This window comes from Kogia breviceps, chromosome 14, assembly GCF_026419965.1.
Source record: "Kogia breviceps isolate mKogBre1 chromosome 14, mKogBre1 haplotype 1, whole genome shotgun sequence".
In the NCBI taxonomy this organism is placed as follows: Eukaryota; Metazoa; Chordata; class Mammalia; order Artiodactyla; family Physeteridae; genus Kogia; species Kogia breviceps.
In genome coordinates this window covers 27,862,212-27,879,594 of record NC_081323.1, presented here as the reverse complement: position 1 = coordinate 27,879,594, position 17,383 = coordinate 27,862,212, and the positions used below count along the sequence as shown (strand labels likewise).

Below are 17,383 nucleotides of genomic sequence, written 5' to 3'. Positions count from 1 at the left end.
GAAGCTCACGGTATTTTGTTTGCCAAGACCTGGGCCATATTTAGTCTTTTCACATCCCTTCAAGGGAGGCAGTGACTAGAATGGGGACTGCGGATTAGGAGGAGACCGTGACCTGTCCTGTGACAGGAAAGCCTTGGGCACAGCTGGGTCTCCCTCAGGCCCTGCCAGGCCCCTCCCCTTTGGGGGGCAGAGGTGGGGTATGAGGCAGGAGGGTCATCAGACGCAAGCCCTGCGGTTGTCCTCCTGTATCTTCCAATGTGCCCACCCTCCCCCTGCCCTCTGACAGTCATTGGGGCCCCGGAGGTAGAGCCCTCAGGGGGACCCTGCCCTTCTCTGCGCCCTCAGCTCTGTTCATCAGCTACTCTCCAGGGCTCAGGCTGGTTAGGCTGGACCACACACAGTCCCCCTTTTCCCAGCACCCTCTCTGGGATATTCCTTGCCCTTCCCCCATCTTCTTCTTCATCCATCGTGGCGTGGCTGAGGAGCTCACCTCTCTGGGTACACTTTCCCGTGCGCCCACTGTCTGGGCTAGGCTCCCCTCCCAGCCGCCCCTTGCACCTGGGGCTTCCCAGATGGCAGTGGCCTGTTGCCCGGTCTGCTCTCTGACTAGACTGGCAGCTTCTTGGGGACAAGCCATCCTGGTGCTCTGAGCACAGGCCCTGTCTCGGATCAGGCACACATCAGTGTCGGCTGAGACTAAGATGGAGCAGTGAGAATGAATTGGTGGAGGGGGCTGACTGGAAAGCCCTGTTCTGGGGTCTTCGTCTGCTGCCACCTGTGAGCCCTTGCCCACCAACACTTTCTGACCGTGCACGGCCCTCATCTGCGCTTGGGGCATGGGGGCCAGGAGCCTGCACAAATAAATGCTTGCTGGCTTCCATGAGGCATTTAGTTGAGGAAACGTTCGTGCCTGATGGAAGCCTCTGGAATGAGTTGGAATAAAGTCCTGAACTGTGTGAGGGCCAGTCCCTCACATCTCACATGTGGTCCACGGACTGCACGGTGGCATCTCCTGGGAGCTGTCTAGAAATGCAGCATCCAGACTCCACCAGACCTCCTGAATCAGAACCTGCACTTTTTTTCTTTTGAATTTTATTTATTTATTTATTTTTGAATTTTATTTTATTTATTTTTATACAGCAGGTCCTTATTAGTCATCCATTTTATACACATCAGTGTATACATGTCAATCCCAATCATCCAATTCATCACACCCCCACCCCCACCCCTGCCACTTTCTCCCCTTGGTGTCCAGACATTTGTCCTCTACATCTGTGTCTCTATTTCTTTTTTTTTTTTCTTTTTTTTTTTTTTTTTTTTTGTGTTACGCGGGCCTCTCACTGCCGTGGCCTCTCCCATTGCGGAGCGCAGTCTCCGGACGCACAGGCTCAACGGCCATGGCTCACGGGCCCAGCCGCTCTGCGGCATGTGGGATCTTCCTGGACCGGGGCACGAAGCCGTGTCCCCTGCATCGGCAGGTGGATTCTCAACCACTGCGCCACCAGGGAAGCCCTTGTGTCTCTATTTCTGCCCTGCACACCGGTTCATCTGTACCATTTTTCTAGGTTCCACATATATGTGTTAATATACGATGTTTGTTTTTCTCTTTCTGACTTACTTCACTCTGTATGACAGTCTCTAGATCCATTCATGTCTCTACAAATGACCCAGTTTCGTTCCTTTTTATGGCTGAGTAATATTCCATTGCATATATGTACCACATCTTCTTTATCCATTTGTTTGTCGATGGGCATTTAGGTTGCTTCCATGACCTGGCTATTGTAAACAGTGCTGCAGTGAACATTGGGGGTGCATGTGTCTTTTTGAATTATGGTTTTCTCAGGGTATATGCCCAGTAGTGGGATTGCTGGGTGGTATGGTAGTTCTATTTCTAGTTTTTTAAGGAACCTGCATACTGTTCTCCATAGTGGCTATATCAATTTACATTCCCACCAACAGTGCAAGAGAGAACCCGCATTTTAACAAGACCCCAGAGGATTCGTGTGTGCACTGAGGTTTGAGAGGCACTGGTCTTAGGGGTACAGGGACCGGTTTGGGCAGGGGCTGCAGTGGCTGGAGAAGCTCATCAGGGAGGGAACAGGTGAGCTGAGGCTTGGCAGAGGGCAGTACCCCGGTGGATGAAAGAAGGGTGTTTGAGACAAGGAAGGTGTTAAGCCAGGAAAAGACCAATTCTTCTTTGCTAATAATGTTTGTCTGAAAATTAAGTTTTTTAGGTCCTTTTATGAATAGAATTTTGGCAGAACGGTTGGATCCATCTTCTAAAGGATCTGATAACTAGGAAACCTTTAATGAATATATGAGATCTGGTGTTTTTCATCACACAGTTAGAGATTCTGTTTTCTTCCTTTGAGGCAGCAAACACGGTTGAGAGAATGAACCAGGCAGTCCAGAACCTGGGATTTGGTTATAGTTTTTCTGATAACGAAGCTGTGGGATCCTGACCAAGTCACTTCCCAAGATGACCGTCTTATTTGTTCATGATTCTGGGTCAGGAACTGGGGCACGGCTGGGCTAGGCAGTTTTCCTCTGGGCCGGGTTTGTTCACTCAGCTGGTGGCAGCCCTGGCTGGGCTGGAAGGTCCAGTGAGTCTTTATTCATACCTGGCACCTCATTGCTCCTCTGCATGGCTGCTTGGGCTTCCCCACAGCATGGTGGGCTCAGGCTTCCTCATGGCTGCTGGCTTCCAAGAGGGAGGATGCAGAAAAGCTGCACCGTTTCTTAAGATCTGGAACTGACACAGGCCCTGCCCAGATCCAGGGGGAGAGGAGACAGTCTCTTGGTGGATGCTGGCTGGGAGGAAGGAATTGACTGAGGCTGTCTTTGAGGGCTCTGTGATGTTATCAGACCTAGACTCCTGTTTCCTTCCTGCTCTTCCATCCTCAGCACTGGCTTCTGCCTTGGGTCCGAGGTGGCTGTTGGAGCTCTCCCAAGCAGGAAGGACTAAATCAGGGGAGAGGGCACCATCCTTCCCCTTAGAGAGTGTATCTCACCAGCCAGGTGGTCCCACCCGCAGGACCTGCTGTGAGGCTGGGAAATGTAGGCGCGTAGCTAGGGGCGGGGTGGCCAGCTGGTAATCAGAGGTCTGTCCCGAGGACGAGGGGGAGCATGGGTGTGCGGGGAGCTGCCTTGTTCCACCTTCCCCAAAGCCAAAACCTGCTGGGAGTTTTTTTGGGGGGGGAGGGCGGGAGCCCGAGTCAGGTCCAGCCTAGATGTACCGGGCGGTGGGCGCGCCGCCCCGCGCGGCTCCTCACCCCTCTCTCTGTCCCAGTTCACCACAGGCACCTGCGGCAGTGATGCAACGATTCACACCTGCGACCTGTGCGGCAAGGCCTTCCGCCTGCAGCGCATGCTCAACCGGCACCTCAAGTGCCACAGCCAGGTGAAGAGGCACCTCTGCAGCTTCTGCGGCAAGGGCTTCAACGACACCTTCGACCTCAAGAGGCACGTGCGCACGCACACAGGTGAGGGAGGGGCGCAGCCAAGAGCCCCTGGTCTTTCCCCGCAAGGAACCCAGTCGGGAGCCTGGGGCAGAGCTATGTTTCCGGAAGAATAGCGGGGCGGGGTGTTTGGGGCTGGGCCGCCCGGCTCTGCCACCTGCCATTGGTGTCCCCCGGGGCCCACGCGCCGCTGTCAGCCTGTTCCCGCCCCGGTGAGATGGGCGGCGCATCACTGGCCGGAAGTGTCCTGGGAGCTGTAATGCCCACTCGGTGCAGCCCTCGGGCCAGGCTGAGGGCTGGAACGTGGTCCCCGTGGTCCCTCTGCTGGTATTTTGTGCTCCTTTCTCGGGAAGTGAGTCTGTCTCAAAATAGCATCACGTTGCTTCCTCCTGAGAGCTCAGAAAGAGAACACACAGCTGACTTAGCGCTGCCCGAGCCTCCTGCGGGGGCGGGTGGGCAAGTGTCACCCCCACCCTGAGCTTTGCTCAGCGCGGGTCTGGGTCCTCACCAGCTCGCTTCCACAGACAGCTGTGGGGTGCCCGTTGGCCGCCCTCCCGCCCCCTCTGGCTGTTCGTAGCCTGGGTAGTTTTGTCTAGGAGACACCTGGCCTCCAGGCTGCTCCTTGAGGGGGCCACACCTGTGCCAGAGCGATCCCTGGAGGAGAATTCTAAGATGCCATTTCCTTGCTAAAAAAACCTTCTCCAGCTCTGGGCAGGACAGAATCCAAACTCCCGGTCTTGACGGACTCCATGTAAAGCCCCTCACAGTCTGGGTCCCATGTTCAAATCCCCATCCTGTCCCAGCCCCTCTCACCCCATCCCACTCCATCTTTTCACCCCACCCATTTCATCTCATCTAAATCCATCCCATCCTAACCATTCAGTCTTGCCCTGGTGCCACGCACTCTCCCTATAACCTCATAGAATTTACTAACTATAGTCCCGCTGATCCTGTCAAGCCCTTCCAGGGTTTAGGGTTTCCCTCAGCATTTTGGGGGTGGGGTGGGAGAATGTCCACTCCTCTCTCCCAGGGGGCCTCTCAGGTCCCCAGCCGCCACACAGGGCCCTTCTCAGAGATCCTCTGTATTCAGATTTCCTTTAAACCCTTATCACACTTTCTTGTTCTAAGAGTACTGGCCATGAGCTTCCTCCCTAGCCTCAGAAGGGTGTCCTCCACCCTAGAGAGTGGACTGGCATACTAAAAGGTTTTTCTTTTTCCTTTAAAAAAAACTTTGCTAAAGTGAAATTTTCATTTAAATGTAACATACATCCAGAAAAGCACATGAATCATAAGTGCATAGTTTGAGAATGTAGGACTTTTTACAAAGCGAACACAAGCATATAACTGGCTGGAGTATTTCCAACCCCCATAAGACACTGCCCCCTCTGGTCACTGTCACCTTCCCTCCAAGAGGCACCAGTAGCCTGACTTCAGTAAAAGTTTGACCTCTGTGTGGCCAGGCTGACAGCTGGGTTGGGGCAGGGAGAATGCTTAGGGAGATTGATGGCCCTGATGCTTAGGATAATGGTGGTCCTGTGTGATTAGGGAGGGTCCTATAGAGGGTGAAGAGTCCTGTGGGTAGTAGAGGGTCCTGTGAAGGGTGGGGGTCCTGTGGATGACGGGGGGACCCCTGGTTATCAATGGACCCATCAAGTGGCCGCAAAGCTGGGCTTATAGGCAAGTGATCCAAGGAGCAGGAGGAAATTGGGGACCACTCACGCCGTCATTTGTCGTTGGTTGTCCTGGAGAGTTTCTCAGCTTTTCCTCTCTCTCTGAGGATGTCCTTGAGGGCATGGCCTATCTCTTCTGCAACTCCTCACCTGGTGGGCTCTGTGGTCACTCCCCCACAGAGTGAAGGGGGCTTGGGGAGCATTGTGGGCTGTTGGTACCTTCAGTTGGAGTAAACATGGAGCTGCCTCATCTGTGACTGAGTTAATTCTCCATTAGTAGAAATATTAGGGACTGACTGCTCTCAGGGAAGAGTTTGTAAGAGTTTGCACTGAGTTGGTCACACAGTGGTTAAGAACTCTGGATCTGAGCTAGCTGATTCTGCAACCTTGTCGAAAATAATTTTTGCCTTAGTGTGTCCATCTCTAAAATGGGCATGGTTTTATTACCTATCACCTAAGTGATGGCTGCGAGGTTTCAGGGTAATAATGGCATATAAAATGCTTCACAAATTGTAAGTACTTAGTAAGTATGAGCTAATGGTGGTAAATGTTGAAATAGTTGGCAGAGTTTTCCTGTGGCCCTGCGGTGTGACAGGCTCGAAGACTCACCTCTGTGCTTGTTGGAGAGCTCAGCCAACATAGGGAAAACGAACGCAAACCCCTATAACCCAAGGAAACCAGCAGGTGTGCCAGACAGAAGAAAAAGTGGAGAATGCTGGTGGGGAGGCCTGGAAGGTGCATTGTTGCTGGCAGGGGCACCAGGGAGGCTTCTCAGAGGAGGTGTCCTTTTGGCTGAGCCTTGAAGAGTGACCAAGATTTTCACAGTTGGACGGGGAGGGAAAGGCATTGCAGATGGGAAATGTCTTAGTTTGGGTTCCCCCAGAAATAGACCCTGACACGAAGATTTGGGTGAAGCCGTTTATTTGGGAGATGGTCCCAGGGGCACAGTGAAGGGGTGAGGAGAGAAGACAGAGGGAAGGAGACTCAGTGAGAGCTACTTACTTACTGAGTGGGTTACCACTGGGAGCAACTGGGGCTCAAGCCCCCTGGGGTTCCTCTGAATGCACACAGTGCACCCCAGAATTGCTCCAGGGGTAGGAAGTGGGGTATTTATCCATCAACTCCCATCCTTCCTTGTTTGGGGGTCCATCCTGGGACCCTCTGCTCCTAGGCAGTTCCTCCCTGAAGCCCCTTGCAAACCTCACGTTTCCGGGGAGTATCATCGGGCAGGAGCAGCAGGAAGCCACTAGCCTCCTGGGACTGTCCGAGCCGGCCTGGTGGGAGACTGAGGGGTTCGGTGGGGGGGGGGGGGGTAGCAGTGTCTGCCAGGGAGAACAAGGCTTAGCGGCCGGGGGGCGCGGGGGGGCGTTGGCAGAGATGGGAGAGCCTGCGGAAGCCCGCACAGCTTCCTCAGGTGGTAGCGAGCTCAGAATGGTGGCTTTTCTTCAGGCCAGGCCCTCGGCTTTATCCTGTTGTGTCCAACAGCCTCGAGAAGCCCCGAGCCCTTGTTACCCGCAGTTCACAGGTGAGGAGCTGGGGACGGCTGGTCTTCCTGAGTCCAGGTCCCCCGCTTTCCACAGGCCCCTTCTCCGTCCCCGCCCCTCAGTACTGTGCTCACTCAGTGTCCTTCCCGAGGCTGGGCCTTACCAGCCGCCCCGGTTCAGTTTCTAGAAGCCAGCTTGCTCTGCAAGAGGCGAGATAGAGAGGAACTCGGGCCTGGCACAAACTGCACCCTCCAGCCTGGGCTTTATAGTGGGTTGCTGAGGAGCCTGAGCATGTGTTCAGTGGTGCCAGCATGTCCTCTGTCCACGGAGTGGGCGGGGTGACCCCCCCAGAGCCCTGGGCTCCTTCATCTCCTGCTCCTCAAAGATGAGACTTCTAGTGACTCCTAAAGGAGGGGCTGAAAATCGCCAGGCTGCTGAATAATAACGCCTTCCACCTGATGCTTCCCCAAAGGGCATCATGCACTTTATCCCACGAGGGGCGAGGCTGGCACTCAGGAGGCGTTTAGTACTGGAACCCCTCAGCCTCTCTGAGCACGGGGAGCTCTGGGTCCGATTGAGATGTGTGGTTACGTGTAAACAGACACTAGATTTCAAAGGCTTAATGCAAAATAAGAACGTAATATATATCCGTTTTTAATGTTGATTTCATGTTGAAGTGGTAATATTTTGGATATATTGGGTTGAACAAAAGGTATCCTTAAAATAATTTCACCTGTTTCTTCTTATTTTAATAAGGCTACTGGACATTTTAAAATTAAAAAATGGCTAGCATTTTAATCTGTTGGATAGCTCTAAGGTCATTGAATCTACAGTTAATGATTTAAATTTTTTTTATTATAATTTTGACTCTTAAAGTGACCAACAAATAGCATTATGGAAATGTCTTGAACCTGTTTTCCCTCTGGTTCATTTTATTTATTTAATTGGCTGTGCCTCAAGGCACGCAGGATCTTAGTTCCCCGACCAGGGATCGAACCCGTGCCCCCTGCGGTGGAAGCGCGGAGCCCTAACCATTGGACAGTCAGGGAATTCCCTGTTTCGTTTTTGTTTTTTTGTGGTTTTTTTGGAGTATAGTTGCTTTACGATGTTGTGTTAGTTTCTGCTGTACAATGAGGTGAATCAGCTCTGTGTATACCTATATCCCCTCCCTCTTGGACCTCCCTTCCACACACCCCCCAATCCCACCCATCTAGGTCGACACAGAGCACCAAGCTGAGCTCCCTGTGCGTTATAGCAGGTTCCCCCTAGCTATCTATTTTATGTGTTGGTAGTGTATATAAGTCAATTCTAATCTCCCAACTGTAGAGATGTGGATGGACCTAGCTTCTGTCATACAGAGTGAAGTGAGCCAGAAAGAGAGAAGCAAATATCGTATCTTAATGCAGATATGTGGAATCTGGAAAAATGGTACAGATGAACCTATTTGCAGGGCAGGAATAGAGATGCAGATGTACAGAACGGACATGTGGACAAGGGAGGAAGGGGAGGGGGGGATGAATTCCCTGGTTTATTTTCTGATGGAGATGTGCCTCCAGGTAATAATGACCAGGAAGAGGAGTCAAGGCCTTGCTGACAAAGTAGCTGGTGGAAACTGAAAAAAGGGGCCCCAGCTCTGGGGATATGCCCCTCTGTGGGAGCTGGAGGGACAGGCGTGGCCTCCTGGTGCAAGAGGCCTGCCCTGCAAGCTCTGAGCTCTGTGCAAAAGGGATAATCAGTAAAAAGAGCAAAAACCTGGGCTCCTCAGACCTTTCTGTAGTTCATGTGTACCACCTCACTGGCTCCAAAAGATCTCACCAGAATTCTGGGAATTTGGTTTTGCCTTTGATGGAGACGTGAATGTTGGATTTTGGCTCTTGACAATTACAAGTAAATGTTGTGTTTGGACCAGAAGCAAAGATGTGGACAGTGTTCTCACAACTACAGTAGGCAGATGAGTAAAGGTTATGGTTGCTCCCAGTCCGGTTGGGCCAGACCATGACTAATTTGAAGACTTACCTGGGATCCCAGGACCCTTCTTTTGAGAACTGCAGCGACAGTGTTGATGAGGTGGGCAAAGACAGTGGGATCGGGGTTAATCCCCTCCCCCACATCTCCTCCTGAGAGAGCGGGCCTCTAAGGAAAGACTCAGAACACGAGGAAACTTCTTGGAAAAGGTCCAGGGAAACCGGAGCCTGGAAATGTCTTACCTTAATATCCAAGCAGATGAAAGAAAAGATTAAGACTTCTTTTTTGGATATGACTTCACCAAGGAAAGAGTAGATCAGAGGTGTGTGTGTGTGTGTGTGTGTGTGTGTGTGTGTGTGTGTGTGTGTGTGTGTGTGTGTGTGTGTGTGTGTGTGTGAGAGAGAGAGAGAGAGAGAGAGAGAGAGAGAGAGAGAGAGAGAGGGAGAGAGATGGGGGAGGGGGATCAGCCAAATGACATCTGAGTCCAGATTGGAAGAGAGAAACTGGAACAGAAGAAACTCGGTTAACATTTTGTGAAAATACGTCTGCAAACGAGTGGCTGTTTTCAATCCAAATTGACTTAGGTTGAGTTCCCTAGAAGCAGATTCTGAGATGGCGATTCTTATAAACCGATTTATTGAGGGAGAGCTCTTGGGAGAAACCTGTGAGGGAGGGGAGAGCAGGACAGTGTAGCAGGGATGTGGCCCCAGCTTGATCCCACCAGGGCTCTGGGGTATGACTGGCGCTACAGGCCTGTCCTGTCCCCATGCAAGTGGGGGACATTTCTGTGCCCACATGAGTCAGAGGCTGCCTTTCCCCTGGGTGGGCAGGTCGCTTGCCCAGTGCCTGTTCCTTGGAGAAGGGGACATCCAGGAACTGTTAGCTGCCAACATAGGTGACAGCTGGGGAGTGAAGTACTGGCCTAGAAAAGGGGGTCCTGATGGGGGACCAAGAGGGTCCACTGCACACATAATAGAGGGAATTGCTCTATTTAAGTGGAGTTGACGGGGTCACTGAGGCCAATGTGTGAAGCTATGGCTGTTGACCCACCTCAGGACAAAATAGAGATGGGGGGGGATGAGCTTTCAACACAGGATTGTATATTCAGTTCATAGCCCGTGAAAAATGTCATGGGCCTGGTTTTACAGAATATTCTTCTGGATTTGTGCAGGTGTTTTAGGTTGAGCCAGCTGGCCATCCAGGGAAGGAGAGAGTTTGCTGGGGGCAGGGTGTGGGTGGGGGAAATCTGTCATTTAGAGTCAAACAACCAGCAGGTGCCAAACTCAGCACTGAGTGTCTCCCCCCTCGCTGCCCAGGGACCCCAGCGCCAGTGGCTCCTGGGGGCGTGTTGAACGTTTACTGAGGTGTCAGGTGTGGTCTGGGCGTTGTTCGCCACTGTGACCAGGTGTGCCAGGCTCGTCAGACAAGTACAGCTTGCACTGAATGCATTTTATTTTTCTCGTATGTAAAGTGATTACTTATTTTGTAAAAGACTTCAGTCAATATACAGACTACAGAGGAGAAAGCCTGCGCTGCTGTAACCAGTCAAAAAGGGCACACACATGTGCGGGGTCCACCCCTCGGTTTATGAGGGCTCCAGGGGGGCATAACCCGGGTTGGTGATAACTTTACGACCCTGACTAGAGTAAAGGAGTTGGTTCGAGGTGCACCTGCCATTCCTGCGGAAGCTTCTGAGTTCCACGGAGGGAGGCTGAGGAATTCAGATCTGAGGTCCGGGCAGTGGGGAGGGGGCTCTGGCCGGAGCGCAGGGTCTGCCCTGCCCCCCTTGTTGGGGCCCTCGGGCCTTATCTTACATCTGGGCCACATTGAGAAGGAGGAGAAGGCAAACAAATCCCATCTTGATTGAAGAAGAGGAAACAATGGTGTCTGTTTGGAGCCTACGGGGAAGGGTTGATTGGACTGAGAAAAATGCAGGCTGGGAGAAGTTTGTAGCGGGGCGGGTGGGAGAAAAGAATAGAGTTACCTCCACCCGGAGGGAGCTGAATGCTGCCTTGTAGGGTGGCCTCCTTCACTCACCAAACTCTCCCCTCTTTTATTTTGACTGCCTTTTTAGCTGCAAAAAATAATATTGAAAGGGAAAAATGAAAGAAAGAAAAAAAGAAGCCTCCTCTCCACGCCAAGCCCTAGTTCCACTCCCGAAAGCAAGCCACCATTTAATTTTTTTTTCCCCAGAAGTTTTTAACACACATTGCTTTTTTTGTGCACTATCTCTCCTGGAGATTGTTTCCCATCTGCACAGGTAGACATACCTCACTCTTTTGAATAGTTGTCAGAGCGTTTCATAATATGAGATTATGATGTAATTTCAAATATGGAGGCACTGTCATTTTTTCTCTTGCCCCAAATGATGACACTTATTTACATTTTCAAGGTTGGTGTTTTCTTTCCTCCCTCCCTCCCTCCTTTCCTTCCTTCCGTCCTTCCTTCCTCTCTCTGTCTCGCTTTTAATTTTAGACAGCACTACCACAGATTTCTTTGCCTACTTGCATGAGTCTTTATGTAGATAATTTCCCTGAAGTGGGCCAAAGGGTAGACCCATTATGATGTTTATGGGGTAGTCACATTGCCTCCTGAAGAGTTTGCCCTAAATGTCCACTCCCACAAGGAGGCCTGCAGAGAGCTCTTGCTGAAGTCCCTGTTTGGATAAAGTTCAATAAAGGAAGCTTAGCTACAGCAAGCAGAGAGCGCCAATGACAAAGACTTTTCATTGGGGATGAATGATATGAAGCTTGATTTGGTAGTAGGAATAGAATATTTGAAAAGAAGAGACCCTTTGTGATAACCCAACACACAGTATTTTCTGCTCGAGGTGATACAGACCCACAGCACAATAGTCTGGAGGGTGGACGGGGAAGGAAGTCTGTCCCCTCCTCTCTCCACCAGCTGCCTAGGAACGACATTTTAAAAAATTAGCCTTTAAAAAATTATTTATTTTTTAAAATTGAAGTATAGTTGATTTACAATGTTGTGTTAGTTTCTGGCATACAGCAGAGTGATTCAGTCATACATATGTGTATATATATTCTTTTCTATACTCTTCCATTATGATTTATTACAGGAAAAAATTATCCTTATTTATTGTAAAAAAGGTAATGAACAAAAAGGTGTACATATAGATACAGTTTAAAGACAGATACTAAATATTCACATACCCACCAGCCAGTCAGCTTCTGAATAGAGCGTATCTGCGTTCTGTTGACCTGGATTGTAAGCTGTTGAAGCTGCATCCTGTTGAATATTCAGTGTGTGCTGCATCCTTTGTGAGATCTTGGTTAATCCTCAGAGCAGCTTTACAAGGGCTATCAATTATTATCCCTATTTTACAGGTGAGGAAACTGAGGTGTGGACTCAGTTAATGCGTGGCCGATGGGTGGTGCCTGGGTTTCCAGTGGCCTTGGACTCTGTTACTGTGTAGGTGTCAGTAGGTTAATGATGCCTGGTGCGGGGATGGTTCCGGGATCCCACTCCAGGCACGGACAAGATCGGCCTTTGCTCGAGAGTGCCCACGTCCAGGACAGGAGAGGCCCAATGTCAGGGAGGCCTTGGTATCTGACCCCCTCATCTGGGGCTCCTCCCTGGCCCCTTTCATCCCCTGCCCCCCCCCCCGAGTTTGGGGGAGAGGAGGACTCCAGGAGGGAGGGACTTGTTCCCCAGCCCAGAAAGAGTCACCAAGAGGCAGCTGCTGGGTGACCATGTCTGCCTGTACCAGTGAGTGAGGGATGAATGTGGTGTTTGCGGAGCGGGGTGGGGAGGGCAGGTTTGCGAAAGTCAGAATTAACTGCCATAACTAGAGGTGTGGGGACCTCCTGTCTACCCCGCTCCACCCCCGCAGTCATCCTCATCCTAGCCATCATCTGCAGGACGCAGGGCTCTGAAATCCTCTAGCCCTGGCTATCCAGGCTCTGCTGGGTGCTGTGCCCGTAGGATTCGGCTGAGCTGCGGAATGAAGAGAGGAAGGAGACGTGACCGTGCGAGTGTCCTTGGCCCTGGCCCGATGCCCTCTGCAAGGGGCAGGGCTCAGGCAAAGCCATGCAGCCCCATCTGCATCACCTTCTCAGGTCACCGTTGGGAGTGGGGACCCCCAGGAGTAGGATTGGAAGCGTCCACTTCCAGAATCCAGGTTAAAGCCTGGTGTCAGTGTGCTGGTTTCCCCACTGGTTGAGTTTGGATGTTTTAAAATAGTCGAGGGCTGTTTCCAGTCACCCTTGAAAGGAGCAGCTGGCCTCTGGGTAAATTTCTGTCTTGATGAGCTTCGAGTCTGAAGTTAGGTTCCTGCTTGATCAGCCAGAGGTGGTGGGAACCAGCTGCCATGTGGGCGCAGAGGCCTGGTTAACACAAAGCCCCTTGTGGCCCAGACATGCAACCTACGTGGTCTATTTCTTTGGAGAGGCCTCACGGCCCCTACGTTTGTAGAAAACTAACCCCAAGATGTGACCTCTCTTTTTCCTGGGCCAGTAGGATTCATTCATTCATTCAAAAATTATTTACTGAGCACCTATTAGGAATTCTCTGCTGGTCCAGTGGTTAAGGCTCCACGCTTCCACTGCTGAGTACCTAGGTTCGATCCCTGGTCAGAGAACTAAGATCCCACAAGCCACACGGTGTGGCCAAAAACAAAATAATAAAATAAAAAATAAAAATGATTTACTGAGCACCTATTATGTGCCAAGTGCTGAGATTATAAAGGAGTTTCTTTTAGCAGCTTTTCTGAAACATGTGGAATATGATACGGGCCTGCTTTCTGCTTGGGTGGGCTGGAGGAACACCTCAGCACGGCAGTGAGCTAACACAATTCTTTTCACATGAATGTTGGAGGAAAGGATGGGAGCTTCTGGATGTGGACAGGAAGAAAAGTGGAAGCAACTCGATTTGTTCAGGTGGTTGAACGAGGGTGGGGGGAGTATTTTTTTCCATTTTGACTTCCTTTGTCATCTGTGTACTTAAAAAACTTCACGAACAGACATAGCTCTCCCGGCCCCCCTCCACACGCCACCAGTGAGGAACTGGGGACGTTTAACCTTGAAGAGAGGACTTAGGGGGGCCTGGCTGCCTCCGACACCCCAAGTGCTGTCCTAAGGCTTCACGACGCGTTGCTTCAGACCTGTGACTCCAGCATAAGCAGCCTCAGCAGCACCTGGGAACCTGTGAGAGATGCAGATTCTCATCCGCACCCCAGAACAAGATCCGCCAGCAGGGGGGCCCAGAATCTGTGTTTTGACAAGCCCTCTAGGTGGTTCTGTTTCGGGCTCAAATTTGAGAACCACTGCTTTCGCTTGGATCAGGACGTCTGGGGTGGGGCCCGAGGCTCTGCACTTCCAACAAGCTCCTAGGTGATGTGATGTTAGGTGGAGTACACCTTAGTACCAGGTCGTACAAGGCAGCATCATGTGATGGGAGGGTGTGGGCTGGAGCAGGGCTTCCTCAGTCTCTACAGTTTTTAAAAGATGGGATTTGGGTGCAGCTGTACAACAAAACGCCACGGTGCTCTTAAAAAGGAATGAAACCAAGCCGTAAGCACCAATATGGGAAAATCTCCAGGAATATTTATTTATTGAAGTATATAGTTGATTTACAATGTTGTGTTAATTTCTGTTGTACAGCAAAGTGATTCAGTTATATGTGTGTATATATATATATATATATATATATATATATATACATTCTTTTTTTTGGATATTCTTTTCCATTATGGTTTATCTTAGGATATTGAATATAGTTCTCTGTGCCATACAGTAGGACCTTGTTGTTTATCCATCTTATATATAATAGCTTACATCTGCTGACCCCAACCTCCCACTCACTCCATCCCTCCCCCAATCCCCTCCCCCTTGGCAACCACAAGTCTGTTCTCTATGTCTGTGATTCTGTTTCTGTTTCATGGATAGGTTCATTTGTGTCATATTATAGATTCCACATATAAGTGATAGCATATGATATTTGTTTCTGTCTGGCTTACTTCCCTTACTATGATAATCTCTATGTCCATCCATGTTGCTGCAAATGGCATCATTTCATTCTTTTTTATGCCTGAGTGATATTCCATTATATATATGCACCACATCTTCTTTACCCATTCATCTGTTGATGGACATTTAGGCTACTTCCATGTCTTGGCTATTGTGAATAATGCTACTGTGAACATAGGGGTACATGTATCTTTTTAAATTATAGTTTTGTCTGGATATATGCCCAGGAATCGGATTGCTGGATCACATGGTAATTCTATTTTTAGTTTCCTGAGGAACCTCCATACTGTTCTCCACAGTGGCTGCACCAATTTACATTCCCACCAACAATGTAGGAGGTTTCTGTTTTCTCCACACCCTCTCTGGCATTTATTGTTTGTAGACTTTTAAATGATGGCCATTCTGATCAGTGTGATATGGTACCCCAGGAATATTGTTAAGCGAGAAAAGTAGATTTTGAAAATATCTTTTGATAATAGTTTGCTTCCGTTAAAGCCAGGATAGTAAAATCATGATAAAACCCATTATTGCATAAATAAACTATTTAAGCATTTTATTTATTTATTTATTTATTTTTGCGGTACGCGGGCCTCTCACTGCTGTGGCCTCTCCCGTTGCGGAGCGCAGGCTCAGCGGCCATGGCTCACGGGCCCAGCTGCTCCGCGGCATGTGGGATCTTCCCAGACCGGGGCGCGAACCCGTGTCCCCTGCATCGGCAGGCGGACTCTCAACCACTGCGCCACCAGGGAAGCCCTATTTAATCATTTTAGAATGTGAATTTTAATACACCTGTTTTTCAATTTTTCACTATTTTTTTCGGCAACTCGAACATTCTTGGGGAAAAAAAATAATCATTAAAAAAACAAAAACATCTACATGGGGATGCACATTTTCTCTTTCGTCTCCAGCTCCAACGTGACTCCATGCAGCCGTGGCAGATCCTGTCCTTACTTAAATTTTTGATAACTTGTTCATCATGGATTTTTTTGTACATATTTTGATTTTGAAAATATTTATCTTGATTGATGTTTTCACATACTCTTACATTTTGAGCCTAAAGCTTTGGGGATTCCTGCGGGCAATGGTCCTCCTGGCCTCTGGGCTCTGAGATGCTCTGAGAGCTGGCAGCCCACTCTGCTCCAGGGACTCCGAGCTCAACATTCACCCTCTCTGGGCTTCCATGCTCATGGGACACTGTATGCTTCCTTGAATCCCCCCCACTTTAGAGCCTGAGATACACCTACTGAGGTCTCCTTACCTAAGTTCTCATCTCACCCTGTTGGGTGCCCACGGTGGGCATGGGCATGACTGTGGTTTGATTGGCTGAGCTCCCTGCTCATATGGTACCTGTGGCCTCTCCATCTGGAAGGCAGGCCCCACTAATAGTAGCTCACTTTAAAAGCCAGCAGGAGATCTAGGTTGGAAATGGCTTCCTAGCTGTAGCTGACGCCATCAGTGTCCTCTGGCCCCTGCCATTTCTGGGCACACCCGTCCATGTCATGGCTGCCCACACCTGCAGCCCAGCCTGAGGATGTCCTTGCTGGAAGCCGCTCTACCCCAAGGCGTGCTGTACATGCTGGGGAGAGAACCTGTCCCACCCAGGGTGCTCTCCACGGTGCTGCCGGAGCAGGCGGACAAAGACTCGAGCTCCCGAGGGGCAGGGTAACTCGGAGGTGTGTGTTCTACTCTGTCCCCCACCTTGCCTGGCCATTTGGACTCTGGTTGCCCACAGTGGTGACTGGCTGGATGACCCCTCTCCCTCGTCATCATTTTCCCTCCCCTGCAGGTGGGGAGTCATCTCCCACTTTTCATGGGGTCACCCCTCCTGAGGGTACCTCCCAAATAACTCCTTTTCCCGAGAAACCCAAACTAAAATTAAAACAAGGTTTACTCTGCCCACTTTGAAACCCAAACATTAAGGCAGGCAAGTGGTGGTGTTTTGCTGTATGCATCCGTTTTTATTACGTTTGCTCTGTGGACAATTTTGTCTCCTGCCTTAATCATTTTCCTCATGTTCCTCATCCTTGGTCATGATGATTTTGTTTTTTTCCTCAGCCCCTGGCAACTATTTTTCTCTTGTTTCTGGGAGTTTGACTTTTCTGTATCTAAGTGACACCACGCACTATTCGTCTTTCTCTGTCTGGCTTATCTCACTGAACATAATGTCGTCAAGGTCCATCCATGTTGTTGCAAATGGTAGGATTTCCTCTTTCTCCTGGCTGAATAATAATCCATTGTAGATATATACCACACCTCTTTTATCCATTCATTGGTTGGTGGACACTTAAGTTGTTTCCGTGTCTTGGCTATTGTGAATAGTGCTACAGTGGGCATGGCTGTGGAGATATCTCTCTGAGATCCTGTTTTTATTTCCTTTGGATAAATACTCACAGTGGGATTGCGCGATCATATAGAAAGGTCTGTCTTTAAGTTTTCAAGGACCCTCCGTACTGTTTGCCACAGTGGCTGCACCAATTTACATTCCCACCAACAGTGCACAAGGGTCCCCTTTTCTTCACATCCTCACCAGCATTTGTTACCTTTTGTCTATTTGATAATGGCCATTCTGACAGGTGTGAAGTGATCTCTCCTCTCTACGTGGTTGTGATTTGCATTTTTCTGATGATTGGTGATGGTGAACATCTTCTCATGTGTCTGTCGGCCCTTTGTTCGTCTTTGGAAACATGCCTGTTCAGTTCCTCTGCCTGTTTTCGAATCGTGTTGTTGGTTTTTTGCCGTTGGGTGGTGCAGGATGACTTTTAATGCCTTCATAGGTGGGAGGCTCTGGCCGGGCTGGGACCAACTGGCGCTGTGTCTGC

The 17,383-nt window shown here is 50.0% G+C and overlaps 1 protein-coding gene across 3 annotated transcripts in view; it reads left to right on the top strand.

The window, feature by feature from the left end:
* OVOL2 (ovo like zinc finger 2) overlaps positions 1–17,383 on the top strand; it is a 28,987-nt gene that overhangs the window by 10,909 nt on the left and 695 nt on the right. For all 3 annotated transcript variants that reach the window (XM_067013429.1, XM_067013428.1, XM_059039128.2), the window contains one exon: positions 3,290–3,482. In XM_067013429.1, the coding sequence (XP_066869530.1) occupies positions 3,368–3,482 (115 nt within the window). In that variant the 5' untranslated portion in view covers positions 3,290–3,367. The remainder of the gene's footprint in view (positions 1–3,289; positions 3,483–17,383) is intronic.